Below are 21,871 nucleotides of genomic sequence, written 5' to 3' on the forward strand. Positions count from 1 at the left end.
TGTTTGTTTGTTTGAGACACGGTCTCACTCTGTTGCCTGGGCTAAAGTGCAGTGGCACAATCTCAGCTCACTGCAACCTCTACCTCCCAGGTTCAAGTGATTCTCGTGCCTCAGCCTCCTGAGTAGCTAGAATTATAGATATGCACCACCACACCCAGCTCATTTTTATATTTTTAGTAAAGATGGGGCTTCACCATGATGGCCAGGCTGGTCTTGAACTCCTGACCTCAAGTGGTCCACCCGCCTCAGCCTACCAAAGTGCTGAGATTACAGGCATGAGCCACCACGCCCTGCCAATATGCATATAATTGTATTGTTGGGCCCATAACATATAAAAATCACAATATATTTGACAGTATCAGCCCACAGGAGGCAGGTGAAAGCAAAGCTGTACCGAACTAAGGAAATGACAAGAGATGGTGTCCCAAATCCATAGAAATAAATGAAGAAAAAAACACAATCATAAATAAGAACGTTAATGAAGCAAACTCTGTAAAGTATATTTGCTCTCCTTTCTTCTCTCAGCTTCTCTAAAAACATTGAATTACATAAAATACTAAGTATAACAACGTACTGTTAGGTTTGCAACACATAATGATGTCATAAGTACAACAATGGCACAAAAAAAGGTATCAAAATAGAGTTATTTAAGAATACTTCTTTATCTCACTGCAATTAAGTTAGTATAAATTTTCAGCTGTACCTGATAATCCCTTGAGTAACCATAAAAAAAAAAGAGAGCAAAAAATATAGAGAAAAATGTACAAAATTAAAATGTCATACAATTTTGTGCTGCATAGTCACATTTTGGTCAATGACAAACTGCATATATGACAGTAGTCCCATTAGATTATAATGGAGCTGAAAAATTAATATTGCCTAGTGACATCATAGTCATCAAAACGTCTAACATGTTGCATTACCTTTTCTATGTTTAGAAATGTCTAGATACACAAATACTTACCATTGTATTACAACTGCCTACAGTATTCAGTAGAGTAACATGCCAAACAAGTTTGTAGCCTAGCAGCAGTTAGGTTATACCATATATCCTAGGTGTGCAGCAGGCCATACCATCTAAATTTGTGTGAGTACACTCTGTAATATTCACACAAGAACAAAATTGCCCAAAGATGCAATTCTCAGAATGTATCACTGTCCTTAAGCGATAATGACTATACTAAAAAATAATCCCTTCATTCAAAAAAGAGCCGTAAAAGAGGTACAGGGGAACAAATTCTCTGAGAATACCAACTGTAGTTGAAAACTTCAATACCTGAGTTTCAACAATGAATAGAACTACTAAGAAAATCAAAAGGAAATAGAAGACTAAAACAACACTCTAAGTCAATTAGACCTAAGAGACATCTATAGAACTCCACCAAACCATAGCAAAATGTATAGCTGTCTCTTATTATCTGTGGGGGACTGGTTCCAGGACCTCCTACAGATAACAAAATCCGTGGATGCTCAAGTCTCTGATATAAAATGATAGTGTCTATATATGACCTAGACACATCCTGCCATATGCAGAGTAATCATCTAGAGTAATTATAATACCTAATACCACATAAATACTAGATAAATAGCTGATAAACTGTATTATTTAGGGAATAATGACAAAAGAAACTATAAGTTCAGTACAGAAAAAAAATTTTTGAGATAGTCTCACTCTGTCACCCAGGCTGGAGTGCAATGGCGCGATCTCGGCTCACTGCAACCTCTGCTTCCCAGGTTCAAGTGATTCTTCTGCCTCAGCCTCCCAAGTAGCTGGGATTGCAGGCGAGTGCCACCACGCCCAGCTAATTTTTGTATTTTGTAATTTTGTATTTTTAGTACAGACAGGGTTTCACCATGTTGGTCAGGCTGGTCTCAAACTCCTGGCCTCAGATGATCCGCTGAAAGAAAGAAAAGAAAGAAAGAAGGAAAGAAAAAGAAAGAAGAAGGAAAGGAAAGGAAAGGAGAAAAGAAAAGAAAGAGAGAGAAAAAGAAAAGAAAACAAAAATGAAAACTATTTAGCTGGACTGATCAAGAAATGATGGGCCGGGGGTGGTGGCTCAAGCCTGTAATCCCAGCACTTTGGGAGGCCGAGACGGGTAGATCACGAGGTCAGGAGATCGAGACCATCCTGGCTAACACGGTGAAACTCCATCTCTACTAAAAAATACAAAAAACTAGCCGGGCGAGGTGGCGGGCGCCTGTAGTCCCAGCTACTCGGGAGGCTGAGGCGGGAGAATGGCGTGAACCCGGGAGGCACAGCTTGCAGTGAGCCGAGATCCGGCCACTGCACTCCAGCCTGGGTGACAGAGCGAGACTCCGTCTCAAAAAAAAAAAAAAAAAAAGAAATGGTGCAGGACAATTCAAATTACTAAAATCAGGAATGAAAGAGGAACCACCCCCATCATCCTTACATAAATAAAAAGGATTAGAAGGGAATACTATGGACAACTAAATGCCAACAAATTAGATAATCTATGTGGACTATTTTCTGGAAATACACAAACTACCAAAACTGATTGAAGAAAAAACAGAAACTCTGAATAGTTATAATAAGTAAAAAGATTAAATTCATCATCAAAACATTTACTCCAAAGTAAAGCACAGGCCCAGGTGGCTTGACTGGTGAAATTCACCAAACATTTAAATAACAATTAACAGCAATCTTTAACAAATTCTTAAAAAAAAAAAAAAAAAAAACCAGAAGAGGAAGAAATATATCCTAACTCATACTGTGCAGTTAATATTACTCCAAAACCACACAAAGACATCACGAGAAAAGAGAACTACAGGTCAATGTATCTTATGACGAAAATACTAGCAAACCAAATAAAATACTAGCAAACCAAATCCAGCAACATAAAAAGGATTATACAACCTAACCAAGTCAGATACTCTCTTTTGGAATGGAAGTATTTATCCAATGCCTATACCCCCATTGCATCTTGCGAGTAACTAACTTAGCTTTTTTTATTTCACAGCCTCATTGGTGAAAAGCACTAGCCTTCTTTCAGATGAGACTTTGGACTTTTGAGTTAATGATGCAATGAGTTAAGACTTTGGGGGACTGTTGGGAAGGGATGGTTGTATCTTGGAATATGAGAAGGTCATGAGATTTAGGGGCAGGGTGGATTTATATAGTTTAGATATGTGTCCCCACCGAATTTGATGTTGAAATGTAATCTTCAATGCTGGAGATGGGGCCTGGTAGCAAGTGATTGGATCATGAAGACCGTTTCTTATGGTTTAACACCATCCCCCTTGGTGCTGTCATTGCAACAGTGAGTTCTTGTGAGATCTGGTTGTTTAAAAGTGAGTGGCACCTCCCACCTCTCTCTCACTCTCTTTCTCTTGCTCTGGCCATATAAGATGTGCCTATTTCCCCATTACTTTCTGCCATGATTGGAAGCTTTCTGAGGCCTCCCAGAAGTAGAAGCCACTGTGCTTCCTATACAGCCTGCAGAATCATAAGCCAATTAAACTTCTTTTCTTTATAAATTATCCAGTCTCCATAATTTCTTTACAGCAGTGTGAGAATGGACTAATACAGTAAGCCAAAAAGAATAGCTATGAACACTGAAAAAGCAGAGCAATGAAGGGAAACTTGCCCTACCAGAAAGTTTTTAATTAAAACAGAGGCACTGGCACAAAAATCAGTCAAACTGGTCTTTTGTCAGACCAAGAAGTGAAACAGAAATATACACAATGACAAATGGAATTAGAAAAGTACCCAAATACAAATGGAAATACAGAAGATAAAAGTTGCCATCTTGAGTCATTATGTAAATTAATTTTTTAATAAATGATGCTGAGATTACAGATAGCCATTATGAAAAAAACATGAAACTGAAGAACCATATGCTAGAATACACTCCAAATGAAGCAGAGCTCAAAATAGGGGGAGGCCAGGCACAGTGGCTCACACCTGTAATCCCAGCACTTTGGGAGGCCAAGGCAGGTGGATCACCTGAGGTTGGAAGTTCAAGACCAGCCTGACCAACATGGAGAAACCCCATCTCTACTAAAAAAAAAAAATACGAAATTAGCCAGGCATGATGGCGCATGCCTGTAATCCCAGCTACTCAGGAGGTTGAGGCAAGAGAATTGCTTGAACCCAGGAGGCGGAGGTTGCGGTGAGCCAAGATTGCACCTTGCACTCCAGCCTGGGCAACAAGAGCAAAACTCCATCTCAAAAAAAAAATAGGGGGACCACAACTATACAATTACTTGAAGAAAATGTGGGTGAATTCCTTAATAATCTCAGAGCAAAAAAAAGTTCTCACTAATTCAAAAGTTCATAAATTCAACTGCATTTTTTTAAAAATGCCAGATAAAACATACGATAAGCAAAGTCAAAAGACAAGTGAAAAACCAAGAGGAAAATCCTTCTACTTACACTACAAAGCACCAATCTCCCTAATATATAAAAAACCTTTAAAACTAAAAACAAAACAAAAACAAACACACACCACACACAACAGAACAATGAGCAAAAGACATGGACAATTCACTGGGGAGGGAGGTGGGGAATCCTCCCATTAGCAATCACTCCCCATTTTCGTCCAGCCTCCTCACACTCCCCCAGCCCTGGGTAACTACTAAAGCACTAAATGTACTTTTTGTTTCTATACATTGCCATTCTGGACATTTTATATAAATGGGGGAAAATGTTCAAATTTACTCATAATGTAAAAAAATGTAAACTAAAACTACACTCAAAAATACAAAAGCTTAACAATATTCTCACTACTTGCGAGGCCGTGAAAAAACAACTACTCTCATATATCACTGGTAAAACAGGAAAATGATACAAACTCTACAGAGATCAACTTTGCAAAACCAAAATCACTTATGGTTTTACATCTTACCCAGCAGTTGCACTTCCGGGAGTCTTCCCTAAAGACACACCTCCATAAAACTAAACACTGTGTGTACCACATTATTTACTGCAGCATAATTTGCCACAACAAAATATTGAAAACGATCCAAATGTCCATCAATATGGAACTGATAGACTAAACAACAGTACATCCACCTACACAACAGAATTATAGTTATAAAAAGGATTAAAAAATGAGTTCATATGAAGTGATTTCCAAGATACACTATTAAGAAAAAAAAGGTATAGAATAACGTATACAGCATGCTACCCTCTGTATAAAAAAGGTGAAGAATATGTATGACAATTTTCGTAAACTTAAAAAAGAGAAGAGATGGCCGGGCGCGGTGGCTCAAGCCTGTAATCCCAGCACTTTGGGAGGCCGAGGCGGGTGGATCACGAGGTCAGGAGATCGAGACTATCCTGGCTAACATGGTGAAACCCCGTCTCTACTAAAAATACAAAAAACTAGCCGGGCGTGGTGGCGGGCGCCTGTAGTCTCAGCTACTTGGGAGGCTGAGGCGGGAGAATGGCGTGAACCTGGGAGGCGGAGCTTGCAGTGAGCCGAGATCACGCCACTGCATTCCAGCCTGGGAGCACAGCGAGACTCCGTCTCAAAAAAAAAAAAAAAAAAAGAGAAGAGATACATCAAAAAATGAATGAAAACAGTCATCTATGAAAGGTGGGTGGAAAAGGTGTGGAAGGGATGGTTATAGGAGTCAGACTTCTCTGACTATTCTTGTTTATATAGTTCTGACTTTTGAATCACAGAAATATTTTATATATTCAAAATATAAAATAGTACATGCAAATACTAAATGTTTTGTCTAACTTAAAACAAACGTATTTTAATTGCCAGTGCTTTGAGCTAGGGGTCAAGGCCTTTTGAGCACGAGTCTGTTGATTAGAATTTACCATGGCTTTCTTAAACCATAACCACAATACATTGTTTAAGAAATCCAGTTTTTGTTCTATAATGTGAAGTTAGAAATTAAAGATAATTGCTGGCCGGGTGCGACGGCTCACACTTGTAATCCCAGCACTTTGGGAGGGCGAGGACGGTGGATCACTTGAGGTCAGGACTTCAAGACCAGCCTGGCCAACAAGGTAAAACCCTGTCTCTACTAAAAATACAAAAATTAGCCAGGTGTGGTGGCATGCACCTGTAGTCCCAGCTACTCAGGAGGCTAAGGCACAAGAATCGCTTGAACCTGGGAGGCAGAGGTTGCAATGAGCCAAGACTGTGCCACTGCACTGCAGCCTGGGCAACAGAGTGAGATTCTACTAAAAAAAAAAAAAAAAATTAGAAATTAAAGATCATTGCAAAATAAACTTTGAGCAGTGCCCTTTTGGTTTTTCCCCTGTCTAAATTCCTGTAACTTTTTCTCAGACCTTTCAGTTATCTCACTTATATTTTTTTGTTTGTTTTTAAGAGACGAGGTTTCTTGCTGTCACCAAGGCTGGAGCATGGTGGTGCGATCATAGCTCACTATAACCTAGAACTCCTGGGTTCAAGTGATTCTCCTGTCTCAGCCTTGTAAGTAGCTGGAATTACCAGCATGCACCACCACACACAACTAATCTTTAATTTTTTTTTTTTTTTTTTTTTGGTAGTAATAGATTCTTGCTCTGTTGCCCATGCTGGTCTCAAATTCCTGGCCTCGGGTGATCCTTCTGCCTCAGCCTAATTTTCTCAGAAGCAAACTGACATGAACAAGTTTGGGAACACAACTAACTCTTGAAGGGCATGCAACTTGAATGGTGAGAGAAGTACACAAGACCACTAACCACAAACATTCAGCATAATAACACTGCCAATAGTCTTCATATTTTAGAGAGGGAACAGGAGTAGGAATAGTTAGGTAATTTGGCAAATGACTTACATAATGTTTATGGGAGAATTTACTAGAAATAATAGATAATGTTATTAAATATTTATTCAGATACCAAATATTCATCAAAGACTATCAGCCCTGAGGTGGGAATTATTATCTCCATTTTACAAATGAGGAAATGAAATCTTAAGAGAGGTTAAGTACTTACCCAAGGTTGTACGATTACTAACTGATGAGGCCAAAAGTTGAACTAAGGCAGTCTGACCCTAAAGCCCACAATCTTAGCCACTGTATAATAAATGAGACTTATTTTTAAGGCCATGATAGATGACCGGTGAAACCTGCTTTGAGATTCCTCCCAGTCACATTCTTGGGCACAGACCTTTGAACCTATCATGCATTATGCGAGTTTGTAAGAAAAGAAAATTGGCACTGTCTAGATATTTCCGCTCTGCTCACTACATAGTGTTTTTTATTGAAACACATTTCCTGATCAGCCCCCTTCATTCTAATGAGACTTTCAATTTTACTCACCTCCCCCTATCACTTGCTTATCAAAATGCATGCATCTGCTCTTAATTGACAAAATTAATTCTTTCTGATCACATTCTTGCCAGAGAATATGACCTCCAACACTATCCAATTCTTATTAATATCTTTGTTATACAAAACAATATTCACAGAGCACTGTCTAATATAAACAAACTTTTAAAATTCTTTATGGCATTTATTATAGAGATTTTTATCAACAATGTTAAGTTCAAAGTATCCTTTTAGGACTAAATTTCTCTTAGGCAGGGAAATGCAATGTTTTTCCTAAACTTGGTTTGTCTTTTATCTTATGAATATTAACACTAATCAAGCTTCCCTCCTTCTTTTAGTTGCTAGAAAACCCAGAATCAAAGTTGACAACAGCATTGGACATGACTTAATGGCATGCATATTTGTGTACTGACCTTTGCTTGAGTTTTACATCATGATCTTATCTTTAATTTTCTGATATTACATTTTCCTTTGCTATTCTTTTATACATTGTAAAATATATATTTTTTATAAACCAACTCAAATATTTTTTGAAAGGAGGCTGGAGAAAATAAATTTAAAAGTAACTAGAACATTTAGATTATTACTTTAAAACAATTCTCTTCTTACCTTTTCTCTATGCTCACCAGTACTAACCTATGCATGGAAAACAGACAAGATGTTCTGTCAGGGTATCATTGATGTTCAGAATTATATATCTATTTTTTCTCCCTATTTTCACAAATATAATCGTTAAAACAGAACTTACCAGATAGAGAATATGAAGATCATTCTCTAAAACAAAGCCCTTCATTGCTCTTTGCAGGTCAGCAAAAATATCTAAAGTATCAGCTGGAGAAAGTGAAGAAGAAAGAGTAGCCGAACCAAGATGTGTTGGATGATACACCTTTCCTGGTTTGGGGTTAGGGTGAGGAAACAGAGGAACAAACACTCAAAATAAAACAAAATACTATCTTTCTGTATTCCAAAGCTAACCCTCCCGGCTGATAAATTTTACAAATAGTACCTTATCCAGCGCATGAAAATGTATGAGCAGGCTCTATAATAATGGTCTGAAGTTGCTAAATACAATACTGATTTACTAAAAATGAGTTGATACGCTGCTCAAAATATCAAGTTCCTTTTATACTACATGAAAAGACAATTTCCATTTACTGAGCGGTCATACACCCTCACTGAAGATGAAAAAGTGAGTAAACTGCAACTGAGAAGTCACACTTACCTTCTGTTCCATCACTGGCTTCTGTACTCTGGATGAATTCATTTTCTAGCAGCCACATCACGCAGGCCTCAATTGCTCCAAGCTGAACAGACTCTTGATTTCTCTGAATTCCTTGCTTCCCTTCTTTCATACTTGCAGCCAAAAATGTGCAGGCAGCATAAGTATGCATATCTTGTGATGTACTTGCCACTCCACCAACTATTATCTGAAAGAAGATATTTGAAAATTTCTGTAACTTTTTAATAAAACAAGCAAGCCACCAGGAGCGGTGGCTCACGCCTGTAATCCCAACACTTTGGGAGGCCAAGGTGGGCAGATCACGAGGTCAGGAGATCCAGACCATCCTGGTTAACATGGTGAAACCCTGTCTCTACTAAAAATACAAAAAATTAGCCAGGCGTGGTGGTGGGCGCCTGTAGTCCCAGCAACTTGGGAGGCTGAGGCAGGAGAATGGCGTGAACCCGGGAGGCGGAGCTTGCAGTGAGCGGAGATCGCACCACTGCACTCCAGCCTGGGAGACAGAGTGAGACTCCATCTCAAAGAAATAAATAAATAAATAAAACAAAACATGCAAGCCCTCTGAATATAAAATAAAGAAAGCTATTTCATTCTCATTTTTTAAAATGTTCTTAGAATCTTAATGTAGAGATTCTTTATTAACTTTCTCATCACCACTCACTGTAACTGTTGATAACACCTGATGACAACAGAAAAGTTCTCCTTAAAGTAGATAAAATATTTTCTTAAAAAGAAAAACAAATGGGCCAGGCATGGTGGCTCACGCCTGTAATCCCGGCACTTTGGGAGGCCAAGGTGGGCAGATCAGAAGGTCAGGAGATTGAGACCATCCTGGCCAACATGGCGAAACCCCGCCTCTACTAAAAATACAAAAATTAGCTGGGTGTGGTGGCAGGCACCTGTAGTCCCAGCTACTCAGGAGGCTGAGGCACGAGAATCCTTTGAACCCAGGAGCCAGAGGTTGCAGTGAGCTGAGATGGCGCCACTGCACTCCAGCCTGACAACAGAGCGAGACTCCATCTGAAAAAAAAAAAAAAAAAAACATAAACACCAGGCACAGTGGCTCACACCTGTAATCCCAGCACTTTGGGAGGCCAAGGTGGGCAGATCACCTGAAGGCTGGTTCAAGACCAGCCTGGGCAACATGGTGAAATCCCGTCTCTATTAAAAGTACAAAAATTAGCCGGGGATGGTGGTGTGTGCCTGTAATCCCAGCTACTTGGGAGGCTGGGGCAGGAGAATTTCTTGAACCCAGGAGGCGGAGGTTGCAGTGAGCTGAGATCATGCCATTGCACTCCAGCCTGGGTGACAGAGTGAGACTCTGTCCCAAAAATAAATTTAAAAAAGAAATAAACCTAAGAGTTTCATATACTAATATTTTACCACTTTAATTTAGGCATAAAAGAGCAAATGGTAATTTAGCAAACTCTCTCTTACCTCCAGAATAGCTCGTATCATGCTGGCAGTTACTTCTTCTCCTTCTCGTCTTTGCAGACAGCTGCGAACAGGCTTTAGAGAACCCTGAAGGAGAGCTATCCCTTTTGATTTCTCAGAGTTCTTACAAATTAAGATACTCTCGCCTATAACCAAAAGATATGCATTTGCAAAATCCCAATATAGTTCCATAAGATATCTGCTAAAGAGATTTTAAGTTGATTTACTTTGCTTAAAAGGAGACAAGAGATGATAGTGGTTGTTATGGTAATAAAATTATGGCTATTTTTTTGAACTCTGGACACAAGGGGATCAGAATATGCTACTCCAAACTATGCCACTTTGGCATAAGGATTATTTTGAGCTGAAGGCCTTTGGGAGGCAGCAAACACAGAAAGAACTCTTTGTCCTCTGTCCTCTCCCTACCTGCCTAAAAGCAAGAATAAATTTTTCCCTTTGTGATGATGTTTTCCCTCCCCTCTCCCATACAACACAACAACCCTTACTTATCACTGGAGACAGATCAGCACTGAGATGCGTCTGCACAAACAAACTCTACCTACTAAAATAACTTCTATCTTCCATCAGTTTCCCCCACATATTTACCTTCTCACTATTTGTTGCCCCTAAAAGCCCAGATACCTTTTCCTTTTTCTTGTCACTTCTCCACAATTTACTGTCCATTGTTAAAATGTTATATAAGACCCCAGGTTTAACAGTTTCTCAGGTCTTCAATCCTTTTCTATAAAGGCTTCCATGTACATAAAAATTAAAAGATTAGCATCAAATAAAGTTTAAATGCCTTGTCTCCTGTTAATCTGTCTGTTAATGTAATCAGCAGGTCCCAACTGCAGAACCCAAGAAAGTAAAGGAAAAGTCTTTTTCTTCCCCTATAGGATTAACCATTATTATTGAATAATGAAGTAATTAATAGAGGTACTTTCAAACCTATAAAGTAAAATGCAAATGTAAATTGTTACCAGTTATATGATAAAATAAATTCAAAAATACTTGTAGATACCCAAAATACTTGTAGATACTCAAAATTAGGAAATATTACAACATTTACTAATCTAAATGCTTTATTGTGACAACCAAATGAACAAAAATACATGAGAGCACTTATATGTTAAAGCTGTATACAACTATACGATTTGAACAAACTATCATTGCAACAATTATGACTAGAGAGAATCATAATTTTTCTTCAAAAATGAATCCAATACTGTGGGAAAGAAAACAGGTAAGAGGTTCAAAAACACAAATGAAGAATACTTTTTTTTTCTTAATAAAAATAAAACTGGCACAATGCTGGAATATCCTTGCCACCCCTGGCAAAGAGAAGGTACAGATTATCCTTCCCAACTGCCAAACTGAGAATCAAAATAGGATAAAGTAAAGGGATTATAAACTCGATGATCACTGGCTATTTATCCCAGAAATGATTATAAAGATAGGCACCATTAAAAAAACAAAACAGCCAGGCAACCAACATGGTAAAAAAACAAAACAGCCAGCCTAACCAACATGGCGAAACCCCATCTCTACTAAAAATACAAAATTAGCCAGGCGTGATGGCCCATTCCTGTAATCTCAGCTACCTGGAAGGCTGAGGCAGGAGAATCACTTGAGCCCTTGAGGTAGAGGTTGCAGTGAGCCAAGATTGCACCACTGCACTCCAGCCTGGGCAACAAGAGTGAAACTTCACCTCAAAAAAAAAAAAGCGGGGGGGCCAGGCGTGGTGGCTCATGCCTATAATCCCAGCACTATGGGAGGCCAAGGTGGGCGGATCACCTGAGGTCAGCAGTTCAAGACCAGCCTAACCAACATGGTGAAACCCTATCTCTACTAAAAAATGCAAAATTAGCCGGACATGATGGCACATTCCTATAATCTCAGCTACTTGAGAGGCTGAGGCAGTAAAATTGCTTGAACCCAGGAGATGGAGATTGCAGTGAACTGAGATTGCACCATTGCACTGCAGCCTGGGCAACAAGAGCAAAATTCCATGTCTAAAAAAAAACAAACAACAATAACCAAAAAAAAACAAACAAAAAACCCAAAACTTGGGAAAAAGTCTGAAACTTATACATGGACCACAAAACCGAATAAAAATTGCAAGATCTAGTATGAGAAACTATCTCACTTTGACCTCATCACCCCTTGCACTCCCCTAAGTCAACATAGTACCACACAGAAAGGAATCCCCAGGGCTCATAGCTTCTACATTGGGAAAAGAGAACCAGAGAACATATAGCTTCCCTAGCATTTCAAGAGGCTTCCCAAGAAGCCAACTCTAGTCTCACCTCACAGAGAACATGCTGGGTAACAGCACAGCTAGATCACCTGGGGTCAGGCAGAAGCAAAGCAAGGAGGCAGAGCTCATGGCAACCGGCATGCAGATCTTGGTGGTAGCTCTGTGTACCTGCCAGTGGTGGTGCCAATCAGAGGTACCAGCTAACAGTGTAGCCCACCACAAAGCCAAACTGATCACTTCCAGATGTGGTAGGAAATTCTACCTGGCTTGAATCTTTAGATGGCCAGCCTCCAGGCCCAGCGTCAAACCTCATGAGGACCCTGCCCAGGAAGGGAGATGACCATCACAGTGCATTTTGGAAAGGAGCAGGGGCTAGTTCTGCCAAACCTGGGGTTTTATACAGTGCTCAGCTCAGCCTCAAGGACCTGCCCCAGATGGAAGATGCCTATCATAGTGTATTTTTGCAAAGTGCAGGGACTAGTTCTGCCATACGGGTGGAAGTTTAAACAGCCCTCAGTTCAGTCTCAAAGCCCATTCCAAGTCCCCACCTAGGCAGGGAGGCAAACCTCAGATATGCACTTATTTTATTTTATTTTTAAAGGGGGGATCTCTGTCGCTCACACTGGAGTGCAGTGGCATGATCATAACTCACTGAAGCCTCAAACTCCTGGGCTCAAGCGATCCTCCCATCTCAGCCTCCCAAGTCACTGGGATATAGGCATGAGCCACCATGCTCAATCATGCATTTCCACTGAGCATAGCAGCTGGTCCACTGGTCCAGAATAGCAACTCCACCTAACCTCGGGGCCCAGCCTGCAACACTGTCCAAGTGCAGATCTCAAATAGGGGTACCACCTGGCCAAGGAATACACTCTGAGGCCCAGCCAAGAGGTGACTGCAGTGCCAAATGAGCAACTCTGTCTGATTGTAGAGCTCAGCTAGTGGGTTCACCTGATACAGAACCCAGCCAGCAGTCCCACCCAAACTCAGAGCAAAGGCAGCAGCCCAACTATCTAGAGAAGCCAAAAGCAAGCTTTGCCTGCTCAGGGCTGCTATCAGTTGGCCTATTCAGAATCAAAGGCTAGACAACTGAAGTTCTATCCCTGTCAAAGAACACCTATAAAAGCCAGAGATAGCTGTCTCCTCAAATGTGCAGATACCAACACAAGAACACAGATTACAAAGAACCAGGAAGCCAAGATACCTTCAAAAGAAACTAACAAAGTTCCAACAATGAACCCTAAAGAAATGAAGATCTGTGAAATGAGAAAGAATCTAGAATAATTCTCCTAAGAAAGTCCAAGGAACTACAAAGATATATGGATAAAAAGTCAAATAAAATTTGGAAAACAATATACAAACAAAACAAGAAGTTTGACAAAGAAATAGAAACAATAAAAAAGAAAGAGAAATCTTAGAGATGAAGAATACAATGACTGAACTGAAAAATGCAATGAAAGCTTTAGCAGCAGGCTTAAATCAAGCAGAAGAGAGAGAGATTAGGGAGTTGGAGGGATGAGAAGATGGTCAAAGAGTACAACGTTTCAGTTAGACAGGAAGAATAAATGATAAGTATTTGGGGGTGATATGTTAATTGGCTTAATTCCATCATTTTGCATTGTATACAGATAGCATCACTGTGTGCCTCATAAATATATACAGTTATAATTTGTCAATATCCAATTTTTAAAAATCACATGAATATAACACCTGGCTTTTGCAATGGCTACAAAACAGCTCAGCTTAAGAAAGAAAACAATCAACTAGCATTAGCAGCAAGATACACAAGCCACTTTGGCCTGTTTAAAGGTCTTTTGCGGCTTTGATTCTTCAACAAAACAAACTGCGCTTTTTCTGAATGGGCAAGGTTTATGAAATGTCCAGATGAACATCAGTATATATGTACAGGTTCCTGCAACCACCTGTCTGGGGAGGACTCATCCACATCACAAGAGGGAAGTCGAAATTATTTAGAATCAAATAATTTATTACTGACTGCTGAACCTGCAAATTGCTATTTTGGCACAAAGCACTATCTTCCTAAGCTGGAAGATTCTAAGTCGTCTATGGAAAGACTGAAGTGTCATTTAAATAAAACACCATGTGCTATCCAGGAATATCACTTATAAAATGCACAGAATTTCCAATGATGCTACATGATACAAAAAGCATGACCAAGTATTTAAATCTCCATAGTGAATATAAAACACTATATTCCTATATTCTTGATTAGCTTGAAGTTATGAGCAAGTCATATGACATCCTGAAATACAATGATGTGCAAGGTCAAAAGCTTGGAAGTTTTTAAGACCTCAGAAATGAACTTATTACGTATATTTTAGTTCTGTTTGAATGTTATCTGATTTAAGGCTTGATAATTATCCCAGGGCACTAACCTTCCAATTGTTCTTTCCCATAATATATACAAGCTAAGAACATAACACGGCAAATAAGAACTCATCTTATTTCTTATTTCTCCTTATCTTCTACATTAACTAAGAGACCCTCTGTCCCTGAGAGAAGATTATCTGTGTAAAATGGACTTATACTCCATTCCCCAGAGGTCTGAGTCCACTGAGAATTGAGGATGGGCAGAGGTAGGCAAATAGGAATGGGAAGGAAGAATCTCACTCTCTTCCCCCAACTCTTTCTAAGCATATACATATAATCTGCATATTTTGTAGGTAAAGTAAGAGAGAAACAGGATAAACTTCTCTGATGTCAGCTGTAGGAAAAATCCAACAAATTGGAAGTTGTTGTTTTTTTTTTTAAATCATCAAAATTTTCAGGGCTTAAAAGAAAGGCAGACCAATGCCCTTCAGGGATTGTAAATGAGTCATTTATTATTGGGGCTGAGACTGAAAGCTGTTCCAATAGCCATTCACGTCTTCTTAAGTATTAGTTGAGCACATGGCCACCCAAGCTAAAGATTATATTTCCCAGCCTCTCTTGGGGAATATAACCATGTGAAATGCAACCATGTGAAAGTTGGGGAATGTAGCCATGTGAAAGTTCTGGCCCACTGTACGTGAAGAGAAATACTATGTGCAACTTCTGAGCAGTGGCCTCTTTGCTTCCTTATCTCCCCTTCCTGATGGCTGAAATGCAGATGTGATGAGAGAGACGAGACTAGCCATCTTATACCAAGGATAGAAACTATATTGCTGAAAATGTTAAAACAAAATAGAAGACTAGGTCCCCGACACACTATAGCCGTCATATAAGGCCTAAATTACAGTTACGTCATATAAGGCCTAGAATACAATTTTACTGTTATATGAGAAAGAAATTAATGTCTATCTTGTTAAACACCTATTGTACTGGTTTTTGTTACAGCAGTGAATTTATATTCTAACTAATCCAGTTACCGATAAATTATGGTCAATTTTTAGTATTTGTGGTAGTCATGTTCTATAAACTTGCCACGAACACAGAATACTGAACCCTTGCTGCCAAGGAAGATAGATGATTAGGTTCCTGCAAGCCTCTAGTAAAAACGTTTTCATCACTTAATCAATACAAAACCTTGTTTTATGCATGTTTCTGTTTAAAGATATCTTATTTAATGTATACAGTTGTTTACATTGCGCTCCAGCAAACAGCATTGTAATTCATGCCTACAGAAAACTGATCACATATTTTCTCCATAAGGCACATCACAGCCTTAATGCACTAGGGAACATTAGATAGCATTGCAGTACTTTGCTTGCGGGTCATGTTAAACAGCTAAATCACCGACTAAAAGCACAAAAATGTGAAAACTGTGGCACTAACTAGCCCATTAAAAAGAAGCTTGCTCACAGTATAAGAGCTGAAACAAGAACGCAGAGCTTTGGCTTGTTCAACCGCAGCAGGGAAAGTGTGCTTGGAAAGATTCAAATTTTTCGCAGATCTGCATATGTCCGCAAAAGCCCCAGAGGTATTATTTCGGGATTCTGAATAAATTCTGTTAAGGTGGAAAATTCAAATATGGAATCCATGAATAATGAGAACTGACATATTTGGGGACTTCATGTGACAAGTCAGTTTATTCTAAAAGTTACTTCCTCAGTGTACTACGCAGGTTCCTCTGCCTAGAATATCCATTTCCTATCCACTTTCTGTATTCTCTGGATTTCCTGATTTCTCTTCAGTAGCCACAGAACTGTTTGCCTGTTTTTTGTTTTTTTTTTGACATATCTAATAAAATATTGGAATCAATTATGTCCTAGGGTAGAAAGATAACAATTATGTCCTAGAGTGGAAAGTGGCAGGGAATGTTCCTCCCAGGGTTCTTTAATGTTAGATGGTTGATAATGATTTAGTTACACATATAACGATACAGCACATTAGAAATAAAGTTTGCTGCCGTTTTGACATTTAATTCAAACAAACCTCTTCCTCACTGCTTAAGACAAAACTTTTGTTTGGATTGCTGGTGTAAAAAAAAAAAAAAATCATAACTTGCTGGTACAAGGTAAGAAAATGAAAAGGTGTTTTTTCAGAGCCAGCACCGATTTCAAGAAAAAAGATGGGATGTCAAGTTCCTATTCCCGAAGTGTGAAGGTACATCCCAGCATCCTTGTCTGATTTCTGAGACCAGTCACCTAAGTTGAACTAACGTCTGTGAAAATTAATTAGTGCTAAAGAGTAGACTATACTTAGAAATTAAAAATCACATTCCAGCTAAGTAATAATAAGTCATCTTGATTTACATAATACTAAATCATTTTATGGTATACAATACAAAAGAAAACCTTAATTCAACATTTGTAGAAAATCAACAGTTGATGATATATATATGAAAATTATAACTCTTACTCACTATAAATATTAAGTGAATCCAAAAAGATGACATGAGTGCACTGGATAATAAAGAAATATAGCATGATGAGAAACAGGTTGCCAGGCACTAGTAGGCACAAGTAGACACTGTCTTTCAGCAATGCTGCTACAATTAAATTCAAACTCACTTACCTACTGTGTCCACTCCTTTCCTGCCAGCACGACCAGCCATCTGCTTATAAGTAAGAATATCTAAAGGTCGACCACCAAAAATAGGGGTTCGAATAATCACACGACGTGCAGGTAAATTCACCCCAGAAGAAAGAGTAGAAGTCGCCGCCAAGACCCGAATGAGACCTTGACGGAAGGCTCCTTCAATAATATCTCTCTCTTCTAAAGTAAGACCTAAAAAAAGGATGTTTTTATATATTTATTGATATATAATGAAAATATTATATGTGACCACTTACAAATGGATTTGAGTCTGCTTCAAGCCTCTAAAGATTTTTGAAACTATTGTTATGACTGCTGACAAAGGAGTCATCACAGTCTACCTCTTTAACAGTATAATCTGGCCAGGTGCAGTGGCTCATGCCTGTAATTCCAGGACTTTGGGAGGCTGAGGCAGGTGGATCGCTTGAGGTCAGGAGTTCGAGACCAGCCTGGCCAACATGGTGAAACCCCACCTCTACTAAAAATACAAAAATTAGCTGTGTATGGTCGTGGGCACCTGTTATCCCAGCTAGTCAGGAGGCTGAGGCAGGAGAATCACCTGAACCTGGGAGGCAGAGTTTGCAATGAGCCGAGATCACATCATTGCACTCCAGCCTGGGCAATAGAGCAAGATTCAGTCTCACAAAACAACAATAACAAAAAAAGAGTAGAATCTGCTGCCCCTAGTATACCTCTATCTTATTTTCTAGACCAGGGGTCCACAAACTTTTCCTGTTCCTGTGGAATAGCAGGTCTCTGCTGTAACTATTCGACCCTGCCACTGTGACATGAAAGCAGCAACAGAACAAATGGGCATGACTGTGTTCCAATAAAACTTTATTTACAAAAACAGATGGTAGGCTAGACTTGACCAGCAGACTATAACTTGCTAATCACTGTTCTAGATAATGAACTCCTTGTGAATAGCGATATGCCTTATTCATCAAGATATCTTCAGGGCCTATGCATCACATTGGTCAGATATACTTCTGACATAAATACGTGATGAATAAAAACATGAGTAAATGAAAAACAGCATATAGAATATATACTTATCTGGCTCATTTTCAATATTATTTAAAAATTTAAAGGTCTGGGGTTCTAATTTTAAAATTAAGTGGTGGGTACACAGGTGTTCACTTTTTTAATATGCATCATAAATTACATACAATGTAAATTTTGTGTGTGTGTATATATAGTAGTTTCCCCCATCTGTGGTATTGCTTTCCACAGTTTTAGTTACCCAAAGTCAAAAATATAAAGAGGAAAATTCCAGAAATAAGCAACTCATAAGTTTTAAATTGCATGCCCTACCACCCAGGACATGAATTATCCCTTTATTCAGTGTATCCATGCTATATACACTACCTGCACTATATACTGTCACTATATAGGAAAGAACATAGTATATAGAGGGTTTGGTACTATCTGTGGTTTCAGGCATCCACTGAGGATCTTGGAACATATTCTCCACAAAGAAAGACTACTATATACCATATATATAAATATATATACCCCCTCACACACACACACACACACATTTCAAATGCATTTAAAAGTTTTAACATGCTATGAAAAAACATCATATATGTGGGGCTGGTACTATGCATGGTTTCAGATATCCACTGGGGGTCGTGGAACATAGCTTCAGTGAACAAGGGGAGACTACTATATACAAATAAGTAAACTGAAACATATTTGTTTTACTCTTGTTTAATCTATCACACAATTTCGCTCTGTCACCCAGGTTGGAATACAGTGGCACGATCTCGGCTCACGGCAACCTCTACCTCCTAGGTTCAAGCAATTCTGCTGGCCTCAGCCTCCCAAGAAGCTGGAATTACAGGTGCGTGCCACAGCGCCGGCTGATTTTTGTATTTTTAGTAGAGATGGGGTTTCGCCATGTTGGCCAGGCTGGTCTTGAACTCCTGACCTCAGGTGATCCACTTGTGGATCCCAAAGTGCTGGATTACAGGAGTGAGCCACCACGCCCAGCCCACACAATTTCTTAAAAAGAAATCTAAGGATATTAAGTGTGTTTAACAAGAAGTAAATTTACACAAATATAAAAGTTAAGACAGTATGAGGAATTTTGGAGGTTTCTTAATAACAAATTATAAATATGAAATACCTGCATGATGAAATGCTACTCCCCATGGTACAGTTTTCTGTAATACAGAGTCCAGTCCTGAAGGCAAACGTCTTAACTGATCCATCACTTCCAGGAGTTCTTTTTGTTCTAGATTTACTGGTGGGCATTCAGAGGGTTTCACCAATCCTGTCACAAAAAAATTACCAACACCATTTGCTTCTAGCTCCAGCTTCTTTAAGTGGTATCTGTCTAAATCATAATAGAACTAAATAGCAGAGGAATGGTTCTGAAACTGCTGCATACTACAATCCCCTGGAAATCTTTTAAGAATACTGATGCCTGGTTCTTAATCCTGGACACTGTTATATAACTGGTGTGGGGTGTGACCTGGACATGAAGAATTTTTAAATCTCCCCAGGCAATTCCAATGTGCGCCAAAGTTTAGGAAACTGTATAAGGGTAAGACCAGGCCCACAGGAGGGGATCAAAGGAACCTGCTGGGGAAGTAGAGTATTACAGATACTGATTACCACTCAAAGCCCCAAAATCAAAACCCTTGCTCAAGGTGTGTACCACCAACCAGCAGTAGCAGCATCAGAGGGTTTCACCAATCCTATCACAAAAAAAAGCCTACTTCTCTGTTAAATTATTCTTGTCTCTTTGGCATTAATCTGGTAGTTAATTACATACCACCCTCTGTTTTTTTGTCTTCTCCCCCAGTAAGAGCTTAATGTTTTTTTGAGACAGGGTCTCACTCTGTCACCCAGGCTGGAGTACAGTGGCACAATCACTGCTCACGGCAGCCTCAACCTCCTGGGCTCAAGCAATCCTCCCACCTCAGTCTCCTGGTTAGTTAGGACCAGACACATGTGCCACTATGCCCAGCTAGTATTTTTTTTTTTCAGTTGTAGAGATAGGGTCTCCCTATGTTGCCCAGGCTGGTCTCAAACTTCTGGGCTTAAGCAATTCTCCCACCTTGGCTTCCAAAAGATTACAGGCATGAGCCACCACCCAGCCTTAACTTTCTTATATGCAGTAAAAGCTTTACGTACTTATATGTTGTCTTTAAAAATTGTCCAGACTTTTGGATTTTTGAACTTGCAAAAACTTTTCATAAAAAGTAATTATATGCCTGGGCATGGTGGCTGACACCTGTAATCCCAGAACTTTGGGAGGCCAAAGTGGGCAGACCACTTGAATCCAGGAATTTGAGACCAGCCTGGGAAATGTGGCAAAATCCCATCTCTAAAAAAAAATACAAAAAAATTAGCCAGGCATGGTAGCATGCACCTATAGCCCCAGCTACTTGGGAGGCTACAGTGGGAGGATCACTTGAGCCCATGAGGTAGAGATTACAGTGAGCTGAGATCATGCCACTGCATTCCATCCTGGACAACAGAGCAAGATCCTGTCTCAAAAAAAAAAAGAAAAAGAAAATAAATAAATGTATGTTCTAGAATTATTATGTGTCACTTGAAAATAATAAAAAATATATATATTTAAATATATATCTTATATTTCATACATTTTTAAATTTTTAGGAAAACTTTTCTTAAAATTTTAAGAACTCACAGAAAGTTGCCAATGTTTTATTTTGCTGAGGGCAATTAATTTTTTAAAACCTTATCTATCAATATTTTTATTTCAAAGGAGACATTTAACATTAAAAACTGACTAGGAATAATTTCAGAATGTAAACTGCAGCTTTATAAATAATATGCTGCCTTGTCTTTATTTTTCTGATAAAAATCTCATCATAGACCAGGCTCCAGTCCAAGCACTAGCATTTGGGAACCACTGCTGCAAACCAAGATGACAAAATCTCGAGAAAAGAAAATGATGATGATTCTGGTTATTAAGGATTATAAATGGCCATGGTAAAATGTAAGGAAATAAGCTAACCTGGTATAGAAAGTACCAATAAAGGGGAAACTGGAAGAGATAATACACTGTTAGACAACAGCCTAGCCAATATAAACTTCAAGCAAAGTTTACTTGTTAGAGCTAGGCTTGAGATTTTCATCACTTATCTTCATGATGCCACTGGTATAAGTAATTAATAAATAAAATATCTAATATTCTGTGACTAGAACTGGTCCCTGTCTTCCTTATATTTATCTTGGACTCCAAAGCACCACAGACTAGTAAAAATAGTGAGGCAACAGTGTTCACTCTAGAATCAGTAAAAATATATACTAATGATTATAGCCATTGGTATATACTAGATCACCATTTGGCAACAAAAAAGAAACAAATGGATAAATTAACAACCTGGGTGAACATCAACCACACCAGGCTGAGTGAAAGAAGCTAGATACAAAAGACACATACATACTGTATGACTTCATTTACGTGAAATTTTTAGAAAAGCACAAGTAATCTAAAGTGATAGCAAGCAGAGATCAACAGTTGCCTAAGTCTGGGATAGAGGGAAGAGACAGCAAAAGAAAAAAGAATATTTTAGGGTAATGAAAATGTTCTAGGTGTTGAATATAGTATGGTTAAACAGATGTATACATTTGTTAAAATTTATCTCATATATACAAAATTGGTACATTTTCTTATAAATAATACCTCAAAGCTGATTTTAAAATAGATTTGTATATACATGTATGTG

At 38.9% G+C, this 21,871-nt stretch overlaps 1 protein-coding gene across 13 annotated transcripts in view; it reads right to left on the reverse strand.

The window, feature by feature from the left end:
* The window catches only part of POLQ (DNA polymerase theta), a 168,952-nt gene that overhangs the window by 125,697 nt on the left and 21,384 nt on the right, over nucleotides 1–21,871 (reverse strand). For 12 of the 13 annotated variants that reach the window (XM_021934085.2, XM_021934083.2, XM_021934084.2 and 9 more), the window contains 5 exons: nucleotides 19,294–19,440; nucleotides 17,142–17,354; nucleotides 9,932–10,074; nucleotides 8,477–8,681; nucleotides 8,003–8,145 (listed from right to left, as the gene is read on the reverse strand). In XM_021934085.2, the coding sequence (XP_021789777.2) occupies nucleotides 8,003–8,145; nucleotides 8,477–8,681; nucleotides 9,932–10,074; nucleotides 17,142–17,354; nucleotides 19,294–19,440 (851 nt within the window). The remainder of the gene's footprint in view (nucleotides 1–8,002; nucleotides 8,146–8,476; nucleotides 8,682–9,931; nucleotides 10,075–17,141; nucleotides 17,355–19,293; nucleotides 19,441–21,871) is intronic. The other variant, XM_021934088.2, reaches the window with a different exon arrangement.

The sequence above is a fragment of the Papio anubis genome, chromosome 2 (genome assembly GCF_008728515.1).
Source record: "Papio anubis isolate 15944 chromosome 2, Panubis1.0, whole genome shotgun sequence".
Lineage (NCBI taxonomy): Eukaryota > Metazoa > Chordata > Mammalia > Primates > Cercopithecidae > Papio > Papio anubis.